The sequence below is a fragment of the Hyperolius riggenbachi genome, chromosome 5 (genome assembly GCF_040937935.1).
Source record: "Hyperolius riggenbachi isolate aHypRig1 chromosome 5, aHypRig1.pri, whole genome shotgun sequence".
NCBI lineage: Eukaryota > Metazoa > Chordata > Amphibia > Anura > Hyperoliidae > Hyperolius > Hyperolius riggenbachi.
Genome location: NC_090650.1, coordinates 322495931 through 322519109, shown reverse-complemented (window position 1 = coordinate 322519109; position 23179 = coordinate 322495931). Strand labels below are relative to the sequence as shown.

The window sequence follows — 23179 nt, the reverse complement described above, 5'->3', positions numbered from 1 at the left end:
GGTAATGACATGCAATTATGATGTGTTAGGCTGCGGTTTATCCAGTCTGATACCTCACAACATTCCCATAGACGATTATTACAGCTTTGTATAAATAGGTATTTATGTCTGACTCTTAATGCCTAAACTGTGTCTGAGGGCATTTTTGTGGATGCTTAATAATGTTTATGCTTTTTTTCTCCATACAAACATTTCTTACCTGTTTGAAGGCACAGGGAGAGGACAAGCACATAGATTACATGACCCATCTATGGAATTCCCAGTGTAGCCCTCTTTGCATAGTTCACAGTGGTCACCTGCAGTATTATGCTGGCAGTTCTAGAAAAGCAAACACAGAATGTTCCCAGTAAATTAAAGCACACCGGAACTGACAAGTAACATGATAGGACAAGCATGGGTGCATACACTACTAGTGCTAATAAGAATATGTCTCAATGCCCTTTTATTTTCATTGCTAGGATTAAAAAAACAGTGCTTTTATCTACCGTATGCAAATGAGACAGTGAAACAGCAGTTATATGCAGTCATGGCTCTCCTAAAAAGTAAAAAGAAACCAAAACACTTCCACTTGGCTAAGGAAACACTGCTGATAATACTGTAGTGCAGTGCTAACAAGTTTAAAATGCTATAATTTCTGTTTGTTTTGCAGTTGAATAAATAAAGTTCCATGTCACACTGTCAGGGCTGCTGTTAAGAATTCAGTCTTAGGCTATGTTCACAGTGGCCACTGCATTCCCTGTAGCAGCAGGAACACAACGGATCGGAAAAGAGGAGCCGCACATTATCTGCGGCTTGAGGCGCATACAGTGAAGCATTATGCCAATGAAATGTGTGCATCACTGTAACCGTATAAATGTGTTTTGTAGTAATGCCGCACTCTGTTTCACCGCAACCCCCCCCCCCCCCATCCTGTGACCATCGCATAGGTGGTGCATTGCAATGCAGCAAGCCGCAAAAGTACCACTATAAACATAGCCTTACTAAAATTGTGTTATGGGATATGAGACCATGGTTGAAGTTTCTGGCCACTAGTCCAAAAGATATGTTTGGTGCAAAAAGAACACTTTGCATCCCCGAAAGGACACCATAACCACCGTGAAGCATGGTGGTGGCGGTACCACGCTTTGGGGTAGCTTTTCTTAAGCTGGAACTGGGGCTTTACATAAGGTGGAGGAAATTGTGAACACTTCCAAATAACAGTCACTTCTGGCTCAAATCTACAAATGTCTGCTATACAGCTAAAGAGTAAGATGAATTCCACCTTGTTTCAACACAACAATGACCCCAAGCACAAATCCAAATCAAAAAGGAAAGGCTTGCACAGGACAGAAGGAAAACATAGAAAAATGAGCCCTATATGTATTTAGAGAGTTTAGCCTGCCTAATTCCCCCTCAACTCTGACTAATCACCACTGTAATTTGATCTCTCAGCTGTGACAGCTCAGGAATCTCTTCTACCATGGCAGAGCTGCTTATTTGTAAACAAAGGATGTTAACCCAATGTCTACTTCCATGAAAGCAGGAAGTAGACACAGCAGATTTATTGCAGGATTTGTATCAGCTGTAACAAAAAATATTTTTCTTTAAAGGTTATTATGCTGTTTTATATTTTTTAGAGCAGTGAGGAAGTTCTGAGTTCAGGTCTGCTTTAAAAAAAAATTTTTAATGTCCCAACCAGAGCACAGACCTAAATCTGATACAAAATCTGTGGGGTGACCTGAAGAGGCCTGTGCACAAGAGATGCCCTTGTGATCTGATTTTGGAGTACTTTTACAAGGAAGCGATGGGCCAAAAGGTGCTTCAACAAAAGATGTGCACACTTGTGCAACCAGCTTATTGTACATTTTTTGTATTTTCCCCCTAACACAGGTGTGTCAAACCGGTGCTACGAGGGCCGAGATCCTCACACATTTTTTATACAGCTCAAATGAATTGATGGGTCTGAATCAGGAAATGTGTGGTCCATCAGATAGAACACATTCCTTTCTTTCTCCGTCCATCCTCTAAACACTGGCATGGATCTGGCCCTCCAGGCCTGGAGTTCGACACATGTGCCCTAACAGATTTGTTTGTTTTTTAGCTGAATAGTAAGGTTTTACTGCAGGGGAGTTCAAGGGGTCATTAGCTCTGCTCTGTTTCATAGTTTAAAATACAGAGTGTTTGTAATTGCAAATATGACAGAATAATGCAATGTTATAAATGTTATAAAAAAATCTACAGTATATAACTGAAAATAAAAAAATATGAGACTCTTTTCTTTGCTACTAATGATCTATTAATTATCTGTACTACACATACAGTTCATTATATCATAAGTTTTTTTTTTTTTTTTTGCCTCAGTGTCATGTTAACAGACAGTCTGCTGAATACTGAATACACAGAATTCCTACTGGCAACTCTGTCCATGTGTATTTGCTGTTTGTATATCTTCAAATGGTTAAACCACCTGTAAGTGCCAGCAGTGTAACTTTGTTAGTATTCATGATAATTTCACAGACACTTACAGTTGTAATTGTTACACAAACAATTAATGGATACATGGTTAAAGTCCAAACCACATATGATAGTATGAGCCATACTTTTCCTTTTATAGACATGATGAAATTCTGAGCTACAGACAGGTTTAGTCTGATATTAAATGTCCACATACCCCTGTAGCACACAAGTCCTGTAATGGCTTGTTCTACCTGAGCAATGAACCATAATCTGAGGCACTCCCTAAACTACTGAACTGCTTACATGACAAGACTGCTCCTACTTCAACAGCACAGCAAGTCCTGCTCAGCAGAGGCCAAATTATGGCATTTCACTGTATATTTTCACTACACATTCAAAGGCAATTCACTTGAGACTCTCTGAATGAGTATTTTGGGCTTATCGGGTCAGAGTTACTATGGTTGGATAGTACTAAAGAACACTGGGAAAATAACTTGTACCGTAAACCTGGATTTTTTTTTTACCATAAATCTGTTCCATTGTATTATGCTTGGTACACACAATGCAATTTCCCATCAGACCTATGGGTAATCTGACGGAAAGTTGTATTATGTGTACATGCCTAAACTGCTCCTGATTAATAACTTGATCGATTTTCCAATGATAACTTCCCAAAATCGATCCAGTTATTAATCGGGAGCCAATCGGACATGTTGGAAATAATCGGTTCGATCCTGCCGATCGGAAGGGAAGTTGTATTGTGCATACACCACACCTCTTCTAATCATCTTGTCTCATTCATTATCTCTTCTTGGGGTTAATTCTCTTTCCTTCAGTATAACTGGATGGTCAGCGCTATCTGCGCATGGCAATTTTCACAGTACTTATGCCACTTGAGTGGCGCAATCGGAGTAACCCGAGTTACATGTGTAACAATTGCCTAGTTGCGATAATGTGTGTAAAGCAAGGCATGTCACCATAGTAACGGGGTGTTACGCATGTACCACCAGTTGAATTGATTGCGCAACACGCTGAACGTAGTGGTAAAAATGTCATGCGCTACCTGCACATGTCAGTTTTACAATAAAATAGTGATTTGACCCCCTTATGAGTCTTAACTCTCTATTTATCTCTCTGTTTCATCTCATGGATTATCTTTCCTCGGTTCTGTTTCCCTAAACTGTGGTAACATCTACCGTTACTACCGTTGGCAGTTTCCACACAAGTTGCATAATTAGCGCAGCCCATGTTACCTAAGTAACGCGAGTGTTGCTAGGGTAATGCGGGCTACAACACATATTACCCTAGCAACGTTCACATTACTTAGACAGTGCAGTAGCGCTAATTATGTTACTTGCACTTCGCTGCAGCTGTATCAATGGTAAAATTGCCGTACGCTACCTGCACAAGGCAATGTTACCGCAGTTTAGTGCATGAGTAAATCTCATGAATTATGATTTCGTATTTGTCTTATCTCCTTATCTATCTTAACTCGATTTAAATCTCCGTATCTGTTTGATTTCAGAAATTATCCCTGCTCATCTTATGAATTATACTACTCTGTTTATGTTATGAATCATCTCATCTTATAGAGATTAAGGTACCCATACATTACTCTAGAAAGATTCAATCACTATGATCGGTGCTGCTACATGGCCTTTCAATCGTAATTTCGAAAGAACTCCATGGAAAATTTAACACCGCCAGGATGAAAAGATGTTGCTCAGAAGAGGGCAGTCGGTGCACAGCATTAACAGTGTTAATTTTAAGATGACCGGCAGACCCTTGGGCAGTGTTCTTCCACGTAGATGTGTTCCCCCAGGCCAGTTGTGAGTGCTAAGGGATTATCTGCTTACAGTGTCAGAGGGGTGTGATATATTAAGCAGTATATCTATCAAAGAAGTTTGATATATTAGGCAGCAAGTGAACAATCAGTTCTTGAAGGTAATGTATAGGCAGAAAGAAAAATGGTCAAGCGAAGGGATCTTGATGACTTTAACATGGGTCAAGAATGATAGCTAAACTGGTTAGTCCCAATCAAAAGTGGTAGCAAGAAGGAACATTTTTGAACTAGCAACTGAGTAATGGTCACCCAAGGCTCATATAAGTACAGGAAGTGCAAAGGCTAGCAAAAGGCATCATAGTTAGCTACATATGGGATGCAAATAATCAGACCAGGCATCCAACCAGTGCCCATGCTGTTCCCTGCCCACCACCGGCCCACATACTAATGATAGAAAGGAACCAAGGAAGAAGAAGGTCTGCTCTACTGAATCATAGTTTTTAGATCAGGTGGATGGCCCCCTATGTATGTGAGCTATTTACCCATGGAAGAGTTGGCAGCAGGATGCACTGTGGGGAAGAAGGCAGGCAGAGGAGGCAGTGTGATGTCCTGGGAAGTTCTGTGTTTAGAAACCTTGGATCTTGGCATTCACATGGATGTTACTTTTACATGAACTGCGTACCAAAGGATTGGTGCAGGTGACGTGCACCCTTTCATGGTATAGTGGGACATGTCAGTCCAACCCATATAACTTACTGGACTTAAAGGCCCTGTAACACCAAGATACCAGATAACACAGGACAACTTCAGAGGTGTTTTGGAGTCTGGGCCTCCATAGATCAGAGCTGTTTTAGCAGCATGGGAAGGGGGGGGGGGAGGGGGCGCCATAGAGCATATTTAGACTAAACTTAAGGAGCCCATACACCTAACAATTTTCCTGCCGATATACAGCAGATTCGATCATTGTGATCGAATCTGCTGTGAAATCGTTGCGCAACCATTGACCGAATGATCGATTTCCGGCCGAAATCGATCGTTCCCGTCGATTACCGTTGTTCCTGTCCGTGCGGAAGACTTCGCTCGATCACCAGCGGGTCAGGAGTGCGTCGATAGCGGCGTTCGAATGTCCGACGACCGACGCAATACAGCGGCAATACATTACCTGTTCCGCCGGCGCGAGTCCCCACTGCTCCTTCTCCACTGGGCTCCGGCAGGAAGTTCAAACAGTAGAGCGCCCTCTACTGTTTAAACTTCCCCGGACAGGAAGTGAAGTTGGAGCCCTGGAGCGGAGCACGGAGAAGAAGACAGCGGAGACCGGGGGACTCGCGCAGGCCGGATCCGGTAATGTATGCAGGAGGGGCAGAGGCAGCTTCACAGATGGTGATCGGTTTCATGCTGAAATCGATTCACAATCTGTTTGCAGTACAGGCAGCCATACGATCCCTCTCTGATCAGATTCGATCAGAGAGGGATCTATCTGTTGGTCGATCTGATGGCAAATCGACCAGTGTATGGCCACCTTTAGAGCATATTTAGACTAAAGGGCAGATGTGTATATTTGACTGGAGTCCTACTTAAAATAAGTACTGGACAGTTGTAAATGTCTCTTGGTAAGGCTTTCGTACATTAAAAGTTGTATAGCCACATTCCAAGGCCAGGAACTGCAGCTGTACCTGTACCTCACACCTGCACAAATGTGTGGTGTAAAGTCCAATTCAATTCTCTATAGAGACACTACTCTGCAGGGCCTTTCAGCTAAGCTCTTTACTGTCTTAACCCTTTCCAATACTTTTATCTGATCACCGATGCCCCCCCCCCCCCCCCCTCCCAGCACTAACTGTATTTTTGGGACTATAAAGGTGCATGCACATGTCCAACTTTAAGCCTTGACAATGGACAATGGACTGGATAGAACAATGGACTAGATTAAAAGACTGATCAAACGGCCGTATGTTTGAACATCTACTAGTGTACACACGTACAGACCTGACAGTCGTTTGAATGACAGTTGGTCCAATGGATCCGCTAAGCGGATCGGGCAAACCGGCTGTTATCAGTTGCTTGACAACACGTACACACGTCCAACTTGCCGTTCAAACAGCAAGTCAGATGACAAGTTGGTCAAAAAAGGTGGACGTGTGTACGTAACTTAAGACTCACCTTTTCTCACCCAAAAGTGTGTGTATGGGGGGGGGGGGGGGGGGTGTCACTGCGTCTTATAGTCCAAAGGCAAGGAGTTCCTGACTTGTGAATGCCTGCCAAAACGAACCTCCAACCCGCCGCAATGTCGGGGATTCCCTGTACTGTGCTCATGCAGAGGAGAACACGAGGACAAACGTAGGACACAAAGGGGCATAGTGGAGGATGCATGGGAGACACAAAATGACACAAGGGGGACAGATGAGGACACAGGGAGACACAAGAGGTACAAAGGGGACATAATCCACAAGATGCCTCTTCACCATGGATGCACCAGGTTTAGTATATATTTTTCCCCTGGTTTTTGTCCTCTAAATCTAGGTGCGTCTTATGGTCAAGAGCATTGTATAGTCCGAAAAATACGGTAAATTTTTGCAGTGTGCTGGGTGGAGGGAACATGGTTGATGTACAGTAGTGGCGGTGGTCTGGAGGTTCTGAATCTCCTCACACTAGAGTGCGGAGGTGATCCAGCACCAGCTCGCACACTGTAGGTGTGCCCCTTTGCACACGCACCATCATAATTTCAATATTACGTGGTGCTGCTGGAGTGGATCAAAGTGTGTGACTTTACTGGGCACTTTGATCCACATAGGGTGACACTGAGCTGGACTAGATCCAGCAGCAGCCTAGTGGTTGGCCCAAATGCACCCATGTAATATTTATATTACGTGGCACAGCGGCAGGAGATGTGGCCGGAGGCAATCAGAGAGTCGGACATAGTCTAGCACTTTGATCTGAAGAGGATGTCGCTGTGACAAAGTTTATCCGGCAACAGCATCACCTAGTGGTAGACACTTTTCCTATGTTGGACTATATCCGACATTGGGCCTGTAGAGGAATAGGCCAAAGTCGGACATAGTCCAACATATGATTTGAAAGGGTTAAATCAATACTTGTCATGAAAGAGGAACGTTACTGAAAGTCAGATAAAACCAGTACTTACAATACATATTCCCGAGCCATCCTGACACCGTGTAGAATGTCCGTTACACCTGCATGGGACACACCTTCCCAGATACAATCCCTGGTTCTCGCGATAGTGGCCAGGTGCACACTCCTGAAACATGAATATTTGCATATCAAGTATCTATAAGTACAATTTAGAATTAAACAAGTTTGATTTAGAAGTAAATTCTTTCATCTAACCATTTATTTCTTAATTTATTTTAAGAGAAGTGTCGTCCTTCTCGGTTATTATAAGCAACTATTTCAATATGTCATCTTCACAGAGCTTTTTTTTTTTTTTTTTTTTTTTTAGATATACAACATTTACAAGAAGAAAAAAGTGACAAAGTCAAGTTATTGCATTACAATCAGGAATAACCTATCCTGGATACTCTTTGAAGCAATCTGAGTGTTTAGACACATTGATTAAAGAGATGGATGAGTCCTCCTAACAAGAAACTTGGCAGCCAGGTCAATCAGGATCAGCTGGATGGTGTAATGGTTAAGGGCTCTGCCTCTGACACAGGAGACCAGGGTTCGAATCTCGGCTCTGCCTGTTCAGTAAGCCAGCACCTATTCAGTAGGAGACCTTGGGCCAGTCTCCCTAACACTGCTACTGCCTATAGAGTGTGTCCTAGTGGCTGCAGCTCTGGCGCTTTGAGTCCCCCAGGAGAAAAGCGCGATATAAGTGTTCTGTGTTTGTTGCTGTGCTTGTAGTGTACTGGTAAGGCTGATGCCTTTGATGTGAGATTTGAGCTCTTCCACAAGAGTTTAAAACCTGTCTCAAGCCAGTACGTAAAACAGTAAGAAGTATTTGGGCAATGTTCCCTAATGATCCTGATCGCCCATGGAGTGTGCTCTAAGCGCTGCAGCCCTGAAGAGCTTCGAGACTGCCAAGAGAAAAAAAAAAAGGAAAAGCGTGATATAAATGCTCTGTGTCTTGTCTAATGCTGTCTTAGTCCTAGCATAACTTAAAGGGGCACTACAGCGAAAAACTGTAAAATGTAAAATATGTGCAAACATATACAAATAAGAAGTACATTTCTTCCCCAGAGTAAAATGAGCCATAAATTACCTTTCTCCTATAATGCTGTCACTTACAGTAGGCAGTAGAAATCTGACAGAAGTGACAGGTTTTGGACACCCATAACAAGTGTAGCCAAAAAACACCTGATCTGAAGGATGAATCCCTTTACCAGAGGGAGTGGAGCTGTAGTTGGGGCAACCTTACAGCTCTGGACCCCCTGCGGTTGTAGGCGCTGCTCACCTGTAGTTACGCCCCTGGTTTTACCATTGCCTCTACTAATAAATCAATGATCCATGATTGGCCGCCACACCGCTAATAATCCAAGATGCTTTTATTCCATCATAAAATGCACACTATGACAATTGTTTAGGGGCCGCGGTGGGTCCCCTTCATCAGATACAGTGCAGACATAAAGGTTTATGTCTGCACTGTATCTGATGATGGGGACCCTCCGCGGCCCCGAAACAATTGTCATAGTGTGCATTTTATGATGGAATAAAAGCATCTTGGATTATTAGCAACGGTGTGCCGGCCAATCATGTATCGTTGTACTTGATGGATGTAGCTTTCTGCATCTATGCTGTGCACCCACATCTACATGGTAAGGTGTGCCTCTCCAGAACCTTGGTATTGCTACTAATAAGTCAGTTTGGATTTAGTTGGAAGTGCAGCATAAAGTAATGAATTCAGTGCAGTAATCATTAGTAATTTCTCATATTAACTGAACTCCAGGACAATAGCAATACATTCTCTGCATGTTCAGATCCATCTAGGCCATCATAAGGCAGAGTCAGGCAGTATATGGCTGCCCTAATAAAAATGTAATATTAACACTAAAGTGACCATAGATTTTTTTTTATCTTATTTATTGTATTTATAAAGCGGCAAAAATGTTACTCAGCCCTGGAGATTAGTTAAAGGGATACTTAAGGCTAAGAAAATAAATCAGTTTTACTCACCTGGGGCTTCTACCAGCCCCCTGCAGCCGTCTCGTGCCCTCGTAGTGACGATCAGATCCTCCCTTGCACGCCAGCTACTTTCATTTTCGGACGACAGGCTTACTGCGCCTGCGCGGGCCTGGTCATGCATCTCCTTCTACGCATTCCCGTCCACAATAGCGTCATTCGCAGGACACTATTGCGGATGTGAACGAGAAGAAAGCTACACGTGGCCAGGCCTATCGGCCTGGTGGCGGGGGACAGGAGGATCTAAGAGTAACTGCGAGAGCAGGGGATGGCTGCAGAGGGCTGGTAGAAGCCCCAGGTGAGTAAAAATTATTTTTTTTCTTAGCCTTTAGTATCCCTTTAAGGTTACAGAAAATATTTAGGGGTGACATACACCAACAAGACAATACATGAATACATGCAAACCAGATCACGCAGCACAGTATAAGTACAAGGTAATGCTCAGTCAGTCACTGGATGGCAGCATGGAGATTAGGCAAGTCGAGTTCACTCAAGAGTCCACTCAGATCCAAAGGATGCGTGTAAGGAAATGGAGGTGCATGAACAGGTAGGAGACATAAGGAGGAGGACACTGCCCAAAGGCTTACAATCTAGAGGGAGAGTTAGGGACAAGTGTTGGGCGAACAGTGTTCGCCACTGTTCGGGTTCGCCCGGATTTTGGGCTGTTCGAGTTCGGTTCGGGCTCCGCCGGACACCTCGTGGTGTTCGACCATGCGTTCGGCCATGCGGTCGAACGTATGTTCGGCCTGACAGCGCATGGCCGAACGTTCCCCGAACGTTCGGCTCGCGCTGTGATTGGCCGAGCGGGTCACGGGGTTCGGGTTCGAACACGCGGCTCGCACTGCGATTGGCCGAGCGGCTCACGTGGTTCGGGTAAATAAATACCCGAACCGCGTCATTTCTCCGCCACTTGAAGTTGGGTTTAGCTTTGGGTAGGCAGGCAGGTTAGACTCTCTCACCAGCTAGGCTAGCCAGGGCCCCCCCAGCCTCCTAGTCATACTACTGTAGTGCCAGTCAGCGTGCTTGTACTGCTGGGATCAGTAGTACTTCCGCCACCAGTATATAGCATTGTCTATTTGCCACTGTACTGCCAGTCAGCGTGTACTGCTGGGATCAGTAGTACTTCCGCCACCAATATATATAGCATTGTCTATTGCCACTGTACTGCCAGTCAGCGTGTACTGCTGGGATCAGTAGTACTTCCGTCCGTCACCAGTGTATAGCATACTATATAGCATTGTCTTATTGCCACTGTACTGCCACAGTCAGCGTGTACTGCTGGGATCAGTAGTACTTCCGTCCGTCACCAGTATATAGCATACTATATAGCATTGTCTTATTGCCACTGTACTGCCACAGTCAGCGTGTACTGCTGGGATCAGTAGTACTTCCGTCCGTCACCAGTGTATAGCATACTATATAGCATTGTCTTATTGCCACTGTACTGCCACAGTCAGACCAGCTGACACAAATTAAAATGAATCAATCGTGGATTGGAAATGACTACGCAACACTCCCTGAGTCCGACCCCGACCAAGGACCATGAACATCTGTGATGGCTTAGCGTTGCCACTTTCCGTAATATCCCATTTCTATTTATTAATCACTGCATGGCGACAAAACTCATTGCTTTGCTTTGAAAATAATACAAGATTGTTGTTACCTGTGCCAAAACAACCTGACATTTTCCGCATTTAAAAGACAATTTCCCTTTGAAACTTAAAAATCGTTTTTCTCAAAAACTATAAGGTCCTTTCGGAAAAAAATAGTTTCCTCTTATACCCACCCCCCTGTCCACATACCCTGAAAATTTGGTCTATGTTACATGTAAGGAGGCTTTGCAAAGCAGGAAAGTTCGGGTCCCCATTTGACTTCCATTATGTTCGGTGTTCGGCACGAACGGTATTGGGTGATGCGGGGGCCAGTCAGACGAAGTTCATTGGAGGAGTGGTGTGAGTGGCTAGGTGTGTACCTCTGAGTAAGATTGAAAATGTAGGTTGGGCAGGTTTTGTGAACAGTTTTGTAGGCCAGACACAGTATCTTGAATCTGATTCTGGACTAGATAGGAAGCCAGTGGAGGGATTCACAGATTCACAGAACATAGATTCAGTTATTATAATATAATTTATCTCTAACACAAATAAATCGTTATTGGGACGACATTAGCAGATTCAATCTCCTGTAATCTTCTTTTAAAGTATGGCAACATTACAATTAGAGTATTTATTTGATCTCAGCAAACAATCCAGCCTTGAACATGATGACATTTTCTCAGGTTAAGCCGTCTTGGTCTTTGTACAAAGTTCAGTAAGACCCCAGGTGCTTTATTATGAAAGAAGAAATGAATGAAGCCATCTATAGGACATGCACTCACATGCAGCATACAGGATGATCCTTGGCCGCCTGTGGGATCTACAGGTCCTGACAAACTCACTGCTGATATATTGCTAATGAAATTCAGCGCTAATATGGGGCTGGTTTACTGCGTAATTACATCTACATGGGAAAGCCAGACTTCTCAAAGTTTCTCTGTACTCGTAAAAATATAAAGAAATCGTTATAAGCCACTGTAAAAAAAGGTTTATTATACACTAAAGGAAGACATACATCGCAGGGAGCAGTTTCTAAAGCCTAGGATTCTAGATCTGCCATGGATTCACTGCTTATTTGCTGATACATGACGCCAACACTTTAAAGCATATTTGGCTGCGGTACCCACCACAGGCTTCATCCCTCAGGCTACAGTAACTGTCATTTGTACTGTGATATTTTTCAGTGGGAACATTCTGTAATTATACAGTAAAGCTATCTACTCATGGTAGACTTCTGCAAAAAACATTCATGATGATTGTGGGTGACAATACACAGTGCCTACATGCAATACACAATACCTGCAATGTTACAATGCACCAGAGGCAATATGTGACATGAAGAGATAAACAAATGTATGTACAGAGCAAAACATTAATAACCAGGCTGTTTTACTTGTTTTATTTTGCTGTCTGAAATAGTTCATTTTTAGGCATGCAAGTGACAGTTTCTTTCTTGTTGGTGTCTTGTCGGGAATCACTAATAGGCAAATTACAGCCATAAAAGCTTTCCTGGCAGAATACAACTACTGAGGTTAGGGGAGATAGAAAAAAGTCAATAAGTCATGTATTTTCATTTAGGGACATTTAATAGACCACCACTGAGCAGAGACAACAAAACATTTAATCTATTTTATAAATATTTAAATACAAAATACCATGGGACACCTAAAAAAAGGTCTTTTTTTGTGTGTAGGAGGATACATACACTTGTTTATCTAATCAGATTTTTTTCACCTCAGCTTCACTTTAACAGACACCTGAAGTGAGAGGGAAATGAAGGCTTCCATATTTATTTCCTTTTAACCAACACCATTTGCCTGGCATCTGCTGATCTCTTTAACTGAAGTAGTATCTAGATGTCAGGATCTCTCCTGTAGCATGTTCTGTCGCTTGCAGTGGAGCTGCAACTGGGCAGTTGTCTACTTGCATTCGGGTTGCGCATTCGCAGTGAGTTTTATTGTCATTTGTAATCACTCTGCAGTCCAGAGCAGTTCAGGATGCTGTCAGGATTCCTCCTATGGTTTGCTGCAGTTGAACTGCAGCCAGATAGCCCTGGATTTCCTGCATGCATGTTGTTGCATAGTACTGAATGCATTTGTTATGATAGTCTTTCAGCTAGCAAATGGTAATCAAGCCAGCTCTGGATTGAATGATTACCATACAGCTGTGTGGAAATTTGCATACCTGCATCCATTGGCTGATGCCGGCATAAAAGTCTGCTTCCCATTTCAGACTCTGCCCGACATAGCGGTCAGTACGCTGATCTGCTGGGCACTTTGTCACTCTGTATTAGATCTGTTATTGTAGTTCAATGCAACCTTATTACTCGTGCTTTAGCTAGTTCTTGATAAATATATATGCAGACTTGCTAATATATATTTATCGGTTAGTTGAGCCGTTTGTTATTTTTTTGTATTATTGTTTATTGCCTTGTTTCCATGCCTGATGGACGTTCCCTGCATCCGTGGTGGGTCGGTGAAGTCCACTATCCTGATAGCTTGGATTCTGCCATCACCACGTTAGTGACTGGTAGTATTCCTGCTACTCTAGTTTCTGGGAACGTAACTATAGGCTGCGGTTGCTATTAGTTACGTTCTTTCCTGTAGTCTTGCCTGTGTGGATCCTTGCTGGTGACTGGTTGTTAACCTGCTTGCTCTGCTTCTGTGGACATGACTGTGAGCTGCGGTTGCTACTAGTTATGCTCCAATCTATAGTCCTGTCTTGTGCCTGTCTGAATGCTTGCTATCGCTAGGGCAGCACTTAGTCTTGCAAGCGTTCCGTCTGTCTTTCTTGTATCTGTTTTGTTACTTAGCCAGAGGCTCAGACGGCATCCACCCTGGGCAACAGTCAGTCAGTCAGTCAGTCTGTCTGTCTGTCTGTCTGTTCGTTCTTTGTCTGGTTACTCAGACCATAGGCAGCGCAACATCGAACTACGCTGCCATTGTGTCTTATTTGTAGCGATATCGGAAGCCCAGAGCTGCAGTTGCTCTGGGTAACCTGTGTAGCCTCTTCCATTATTCAGCTACCAGCCTTGTTGCGCTGGGTGGTCAGAAAGTATAACCCCCAGGCATTACATTAGATCATTCATACACCTGAAACAAGCATATGGCTAATCCAATCTTTAAAGTGGACCAATCAAATTCTACCTTGGCAAGATTTGATTGGTCCACTTTCAAGCTACATACATTTGCATACTCCTGAATCACTTTGGGATTATTTGCATCTGAGTGATCATCTCAAGGCCTGGTACCATGCACTGCAAGGAATAGATCTTTTGTATAGTCTCTACTAGTACATTAGTTATACTTTAGGCCACATTTTACTTTGCATTCCACAGCTGAACTCTGGTTGCTGCAGGTAGCAAGTCAGCATTTTCTTGCCACATCTTGCCATACTATATCACGCTGTTCAGCAAAGCACCTTATCAAGAATTTTATAAGCACGGAATCCAATCAATACAGCCTGAAAATGTTGCATGTGGATTCTATCTCAGACTTATTGACAATTATTAACAGGAACTTGGCAAATGAAATATGACCTGTACTGAAGAAAAACTGTAAAATAGATCAGGACTTGTAAAAGTGATTGCTATGTAGCCCCAGAAAATGCACCTTGTACAATGCTATAGAGAGTGCTGTAATGATTGAAATGGCCACACACAGTTTATTAACACGATCACACATTCCAACACTGTAAACTGTTCATGTTACACATTATTTAAAATGCGACAATTCCAACACCACTATATTTTTAGTTTGTCAGCTGCATTGTAGCAAATACACTGTAGTAGCTGAGTATCTCAGAGGCTAATGTTCTTATTCCCAGTAACTGCTACTCAATAAATGAAGCAATACATTGGTATTAGATAAAGAATAAGTTCCAGGATTAAAAAAGCAATCATAAAAGCCAAAAAGTTTATGCGTCCAAAGCAAATCAGCCCCACAGTAAATCCTCGTTTACTATACAGTAATTAGACACGGCGCAATGCCAACACTCTCTGCAGCTGCCTGTCTTGTTGTGTTTGATATGTACAGTGAGGTATCCTTACCTTGTTCATGTGTCCATTCAGTACATGCTGCTGCTGCTGCTGATTGAACTGATGTGGCAGCTGCAGGAACTCAGCCCTTTGCTGGGTGGCGATGGCTCCGCAGACCACCAAGCTTACAATGATGCATGTCAAGCAAAACATCTTCCTTCAAATTCCCTGTATTTCGTAATTCCACAAATACTTCCTTACAGAAAATAAATAATGTATATAAATAGGTTCTCTGCACTGATTCCAGTTCTGTCAGAGCGCAGCCATTCTCCTGAAGTGCAGTCCGTGTTTACAAAACTGTCATTGCACTTGAGACATCCCTCTTATACTGCATAGTTGTGACTCAGGTGTCCAGTTCACGACAAGGCATGCATGGTGCTGCTGTGCTCTGCTCCGCCCCTCAGATCACTACATGAGTCATATTGTGTAATAAATATGAGTGGCCCCAAGGCTCGACATGCAGTTTAGTATACAGTGCTGTATCTAAGGTGTGTCTGATAACACCTCCACTCCACCCTGTGAGAGTCAGACATTTCTAGACCACTCGTACGGTAAATCACAGCCTGAGTAATGCTGCAGACAGGTAGGAAGTATGTGTGATGGGTCCATCAGAGGTGCCACAGCTTCCTCTGGGCTACATACTTTCAGCATAGCACAGTTATACATTGCTGCTCAGAGCGTTGGGGAAAGCAAGCCCTTACATGCTGCACACTGTAATATTCCTTAGTGACAGCATCAGGCTTTGCAATTGCATCATTAACCTATTGAAGTCTGCATTATCAAGCCCACTGTACAGGCATTACATCTGCGAAGGGCATATTGCACAGATTTACAGTATTTATTTTGGAGACAGAAAAGGGTTTATGTTTAAACTGATCATAGTTAATGTTAACACTAAGGTCGGCTTCACACTGCAGATTGGCGACAGCGGTGTGGCCTGGGGACCGCACCACTCCACACCGCCAAAAACAAGCCTCCAGAGATTACCGCGTTAGTACGCAATAATCCCCATCGGCAGCCGGCTAAGCAGGAAGTGATGTTCACTTCCTGTGGCCGATGCAACCACGTGTGCGGAAGTGTATTGCAAAAAAATGCGCTTCCGCTGCCGTGCATGCGTAAGATAAAACCTACAGCATGTTTTCACACGGACATGCGTCACTATAGACTTACATGATTTCCAGTCCGCCGCACGTCGACGTAGTACCTCACGGTATCGTAGATCTGTCCAAACGTCAGGGATGCAGCGAAACTGTCACTTACCTTGCATCGCGCCATGCCGAGTCAGTGTGAAAGTCTCCATAGACTTTCATTGCCCTATGGTGGGGTGTCTTCCACAGAACTGTACAGAGTATATTGTCTTCTCAATTAAAGAGACCCTGTACTCTAAAAAAACTCCCTCTGGGGGATACTTACCTCGGGAGGGGAGAAACCTCAGGTCAACAAGCTTGCCAAGGGTGCGCAGGCGTGGGCTATATTTACCTCTCTGCAATCCTGAGCAGGCGCACTAGCGGCTCTTCATTCGTGTAAGGCAGAAATAGCCGAACCCGATCGTATCCGCTCCTTGTGCAGACACAAAGGACTCGCGCCTGCGCAGTAGAGCAGATCCGATCAGGTTTGGTTATTTCCGCCTAAACCCAAACACAGAGCTGCTAGCGCCCCTGCGCAGGATCGCGGTAGGTAAATATTTACAAAAAATGCGAGCAGCATGCATTTGCGGACTGCACTGGTCTGCAACGCATGCAGTTTGAACATCAGACAGTGCAGTCTATGCACTTCTGATGTAGTGTGGGTCTGCCTCTTGCAGGCGTTGCCGAAATCCAGATGGCAACGCATGTAGTGTGAACTAGGCCTTACATCCAACCTTCCTTTTTCTATCCCTATCACCTCCTCCACCAAGCATAGTCTTTAATTTAAAGCAGATCTTTAACCCATATAAAATGTTAATAAAAAAACAAGTCACCTGATTTCCTTACTAATCCGCACCCCATCCTTCTTAATTTTGCTGCTCTCCGCCACTCTGTTACAGTAAAAAAAATAATATATACTACCTTATCTTGGTGAAGCAAGTGGAAACTCTCCCTTTGTGCTATCAGCACCACGACACACAGGCACAATTCGGGTGCTGAAAGAGCGGGCACAGAGGGAGAAGCATTCTGAAATGACGTGCAATCAGGGGCTGGCAATGGGCAGGAAAGGGGAGGATCTGATATCGACTTCTAAGACGAATATTTACTGGGCACAGTAAGAGGGGGAGCAGTGGATGTAGGACAAGGAGCAGTGCAGGGACGGGAATGTAGATTTCAAAGGGACATGTGCAGTAAATTATTTTTTATTCTAAAAAAAAAAAGACTTACAAACTCCTTTAACTCTATCTCTGCCAAGTACCAAATACTGCCCATGGCCTTTCTTCTAAGCCTCCACCCTTTACATGACCAAAACACTAACTAATCAATTGTTAACACTATCTCAACCCAATACTTTCCCCTAACTCCAACCAAAATCTAACCCTTTAGCCCTCAACATTGGTCTTTTATGCAGCACAATTATCAAACAACTTTTGTTATGAAACAATTTGAAACAATCCAAAAAAAAAGTTGATCGCTATTGTTCACACAACTGATAAGACTGATAAGATGTCAATCCAACAGTTGAATTGACGTCTTATCAGTCTTATCAATTGTTTGAACAATAGCCAACAACTATTTTTTTTGGTCATTTCCACTTGTTTCACAACAAAAGTTGTTTGATAATTGTGCTGCATAAAAGACCGCAGTTGAGCGGTGTATGGGGCTTAACATTCATCATTCTAGAAAGTATAGACACCTATCAGCATTTGGGATTTCCAATATTCCGCATAAGGGCACCTAAATTAGTGGGTGTCTAAAATCTTGGAGATTACCGGAATCAAAATGACTCACCTATGTTAGATTTGTAGCACCACTGGTGAAATGCTACTAGCAATTAGAGCCTGAGGATTCCTGAAGTTATACAGAAAGATTGTTATTTAAACAAAATAAATAAATGATCTGATAAAACATAGCTGGTTTTGTCAATGTGTTCTAAAGAGTAACTGGCGTAGACAATGTCTTTGTTGTCTCTGAGTAACCGTTAGGTCATAAGATCCGATAAGGAAGGAGACTGACAGAAAACCTACCTGGCATGAATCACCTGAGTATTCCGGTGGGCAGGCACATATCTCCACGCTGTGTGCTATGCTCCCTCTTCCTGTGATAGACACATCTTCTAGCCCAACCTCTCCAAGGGTGAGGCGCTGAGTCTCAGTAAAGTACAAAGCTCGGATATGCAAGCTTTCCAGTCTGGACAAGATCATCATGAGCTCCTCTCGAGACACTAAGCTGTTGCTGCTTGCATGTCGAAAATTCCCCTAAGATAACAACACAGAATAAATGTATTAGCTAAGTGTTCATGGTTCTAATTCAGAATTATTTTAATGTATTCTAAAACCCTTCTCTGCTAATGCAAACTGAGAAGTCAGAAGCTTGTTTTCAGTTTAGAGATCTGATCATTTATCTACCGTACTTCTTGAGAAAATATAAAGTCAAAACACAGTCCATGAAAATCCAGGGGAATTATACCAAACACTGTACCAAAATATAAACGCCATTTAAGCTTAAACAAAATAGTAAAAAAAGAAATAATAAAAAGGAATGAGGGCCAACAAACAAATTACACAAACCTCGACCCCGCCCTAAGGGGTCTTTAGAGCAAGAGATTAGAACTCTGGATGCACAGTTGTGCAAACTCTAGAGTGATTGCTCACTGATGGAGGTAGACCTAGCAAATTAGGTATAAAGCCCCATCTACACGATACGATTCTTTGTACGATTCGATTACGATTCGATTTACGATCCGATTAAATCCGACTTGTCTGATCGGGATTCGATTCGATTCAATTCGATTTGCCATTGTTTTGCAATGGCGAATCGAATCAGGATCGGACATGTTGGATTTAATTGAATCGTAATTAGAATCGTAATCGAATCGTACAAAGAATCGTATCGTGTGGATTGGGCTTAAGATAATGCTAATAACAGAGACCGTGGTCCTTATTTCATTCCCTTTTTTCCTAAGTTTTCTCCAAGGAGATAATTTTTCATCTTCTGCTGGTGGCTACGCCTGTAGGTGATCAGCCACTACTGTAGCAGTAGCAGCCACTGATTAGCAGCCGCCACTATGCCAGCAGCAGTACAGCCACTGATTAGCAGCTGCCACTGCACTAACTGCAATTTTTTTATTTGGCAAAATATCGCAGGCATAGTTACCTCGATGGTTGAACTCGATGGACGTATGCGTCTTTTTTCAACCCAAATAACTATCTAACTATAATCAGAAGAAATGTTGTTCAACTTCGCTAGTTCAGCCCACTAGCAATCTCAAGAATGATGATATGGCTCATAAGGTGCCCATACACGGTACAATTAAAACGTTTAATTTTCCCATTTATTCGACCAAAACGATCAAATCGAATGAAAGTTTAAAAGAATCTTTTTTTTTTCGTTCAAGAGAAAAGAATCGTTTATCCCGTTTGTTTTTTTACAAAAATCCGATCGGACATGTTGTTTATATTCGATATAATGGAATAATCGAACAAAATGATCAAATCGAAAAAAAATGAAAAAATTGTACCATGTATGGGCATCATCAGCCTAAAAAGTTTGGACACCCCAGACCTAGGTAAAAACATAGGCGAAAAAGTACATTGAATAAAGGGCCTGTATCTCTAGCTACCTCCCAGGGTAGGGATCAAAGGGCCTGATGCACGAAGTGGTGGAAATTTGCTGTTCGCAGGGGACCCTATAGGGCAGGGTGGGAGTTTGTGTAATTTGTTTGTCGGCCCATATACCATTTATTTCGAATAAAGGTTTTGTTTTATCTTAGAGGCTTTTTATCTTTTGATACACTGGGGTACATTCACTAAAGTCTGTTAAGCAGAATAACGTGCACAAAGTCTTATGCACGATGTGTAGCGTGTGATGCAATGCATGTAATGTATTGCATGTAATGTATTGCATTATGGGAAGTCCATGGCTCCTTAGTTTTGCATTGTATAAAGCAATTCAAACCAAATCATGACAGCATTCCAATCTGGTAAAAGACAAAAAGAAGAGAGCTGTAAGGCTTGGTGGTGTATTCTCCACAGTCAGCATGCAACGCATGAGCTGACGTGGAGGAGGTACACACACTAGCACCAGGAAACAGGCTATCCCTAGTATAGTGGAGGGGAGGACTGACTGCAATAGGAGATTGTGGCGCACAGAGCCGGTGCAGATCTGACAGCCACAAACAATGCTTTCGTTATAACGTCTCAGCGCAAAGTAGCGCTGAGCGCACAAACCAGGACTGAGGAGATCAGAACAAGTAGACAGAATGAACGCTTGCTAGCTAGCGACTACTTAGCGACAGCAAGCGTCCAAAACCAGACAGACTGGAATGAGGCAGCCAATGCGTTGCGGCGATGGCGTGCCTCACAAAGACAGGACAGGATAGTCAGAAAATAGCAGGATTAAGATAGATGAACGTAACACAGATAAATATACAATAAGTATGTTTTCCTAGCGTATTACAATTACAGCTATCAATGAAACTATTTGTAACGTCTGACTAACATATGTATATATCGGCAATGAACCGATATATGACATAAGCAGGAACGCTGACTAGGAATGGAGTAACACAGGGAACAGGACTCAGAAGGATTCGCTATCTCTTCGCAGAGATGAACGCAATCCACAAACGGTAACAGAACAGGATTCAGAAGGATTCGTTATCTCTTCGCAGAGATGAACGCAATCCACAAACAGTAACCGAACAGGATTCAGAAGGATTAGTTATCTCTTCGCAGAGATGAACGCAATCCACAAACGGTAACAGAACAGGATTCAGAAGGATTCGTTATCTCTTCGCAGAGATGAACGCAATCCACAAACAGAACCAGGAGCAGGGTAACTACCTCAGCACGGGTGGTCACGGTACGCGCAACCTACCAAAACGTGCTGGAAAGCTGACTAACTGCACACAGGATATAAACAGTTCGTGTACGTATACATCAGCGACACTGATATATCAACGTAACACAAATACAAGGAAAATAATAAACGTGCTGGTATGCATATATATTGGCAATGAACCAATATATGATGCAAAGACCAGCAAAGTATCTTTAACAAGAAACACGATCGGGGGCTAAAGCGACAGCAAGGCAGGCTTAAGCTGAAGCTATGAAAACCCAAGGAAACCCTGCAGGAAGCAGATCTTTATACTGAGGTCATCCAATGGGAGCAGACATGCAGATTCCCACACAGGTGAATGATAATCAGTCACAAGCTGACAGCAGGGAAAGACAGACAAAGCTATGCAGCTTGCATGGAAAGACATCAGAACTGCCTGAGCTGCAGCACTACTGCTTCCAGCAACACCTGCTGCAGCAGCGATCATTACAAGAGCGCTGTATGAGAGGTAAACCAAACTGTATACTGTCCTATTCAGGGCAGGTCTCACCTGGTTCCAATGTGGCTGTTGTCAGACACCAGCCAGAGGAGGCACGTGTGCCTTTGATGCCAGCCAGAGACCAGACTCTCGTGGAGGTGGCCAGAGGTAGAGTCCCCCAGGAATGAGAGACGGTGCGGGCTCCTTCACACGATAACGATACAACAGCCACATTGGAACCAGGTGAGACCAGTCCTGGATAGGACGGTATACAGTTGGATTTACCTCTCATACAGCACTCTCTTCTTTTTTGTCTTTTACCTGTCTAGTGAAACCCAGAGCTACTGTAGCTATACTGGGACTGCCTGATCACACCTCACAGTGGATCATTCCAGTTCCCACTTATTTGCCAGCATTCCAATCAGATTTCTGCTGAATCTGATCAGTGAGGACTGGTGCACAGCAGTGATACAGGAAAGGGGGATATCCATGTTTCACTTGACTGAGAATACATGTAATAGGCAAAGTAGTGGTGTTATTTATATGCGGGTGCTCATACTGCTTTACTGCTCCTTTTGCCACCCAACAGTTGTTTGAGTCAAAACCTGAATGTAAATTGGTCTGTAATTTTTTTTCCCCAGCATTTGTTAGTTTTTTTTTTTTTAGTATGTGCAAGTTCATTTGCCTCCCGGTGTCATGTCTTTTTTCTCCTGTTAGCCAGGCGTGCATCTTCTGTATTGGGTTAAGTGTTCATCCTTTCTTCTTGATTGAAATTGTGTTGAGTCTTGTATTAGTTTTGTGTAATTAGTGCCTTATTTTGTATGGCTGTGTTTTGTAATGGTAGTTGTGTACAGTTACTGAAGTTTGGGTCTTCTGTGTTGTGATGTGTTTCTGTCTTTGTCATTGTCTCTGTAAAAAAAATAATGACTGCTTTAGTATTCGTTTTTCTATTATATTCTATTCTATTTTCCTGCCCCTTTTCAGCTCTTTCCCAAAAAGCATACAAGGGACCCACAATTCAGTTTTGTCTTTTTTTTTAATCTGCATAGAGTACCATGCAAAAGTATTCACCCATTCCCCTTGAACTTTACGATACAACCCAAACGTATGATAATTTAACTGATTTTTAACATTTGGTATTAAAAGCCTAATTCCCACTTTGAAGTGCTAATAACTTATAGAGACCTAACAGTTAATTAAAAAAAAGTATAAACAAGAAAGCAGCATGGCATTTCCATTAAAAAATTCACCGTCCATTGTCAGTACTTGGCAGGCACCATCCGGCTGCAGCAACAGAGACAGTGAGTCTCTAACCTTTTCTGGATTCTGCATTCTTTGCCCAGTCTTTCTCCAAATCTCAGGTCAATCTTACAGGCAAATTCAAGGTACAATGGGGGAAAAATAACACAAAAAGACTTATGTTTCTACACGCACATGGGAGGAGGTAGTGGGAGCCACAGAGTCCACAGTAGTATATCAGTAACTAACAACCAGATCTATTGCTTTCTGAGCGCACATATGAAAAAGGTGCCTGTTCAAAAGGGTGCAGGATAGCGGTAGCAGGATATTGGTTCATTTACCGTAATTCTACTTATGGTAAAAAATTGGTAATATTTACCAATATTTTACCATGACCTAACCTATCCCTACTCTCACACAGAACCCTTGCTTGGTGGTGCCAAAACGTTACCCTCCCCTGGTGGGCAACTAAACCCTCCCCCGGGCAACTAACCTTAAAGAGACACTGAA

At 43.0% G+C, this 23179-nt stretch overlaps 1 protein-coding gene across 1 annotated transcript in view; it reads right to left on the bottom strand.

The window, feature by feature from the left end:
- The window catches only part of LOC137518877 (laminin subunit alpha-3-like), a 303606-nt gene that overhangs the window by 107856 nt on the left and 172571 nt on the right, over window positions 1-23179 (bottom strand). Inside the window, exons 40-42 of the mRNA XM_068237275.1 lie at window positions 18138-18368; window positions 7362-7475; window positions 200-318 (exon numbers count right to left, since the gene is read on the bottom strand). Of these exons, the coding sequence (XP_068093376.1) occupies window positions 200-318; window positions 7362-7475; window positions 18138-18368 (464 nt within the window). The remainder of the gene's footprint in view (window positions 1-199; window positions 319-7361; window positions 7476-18137; window positions 18369-23179) is intronic.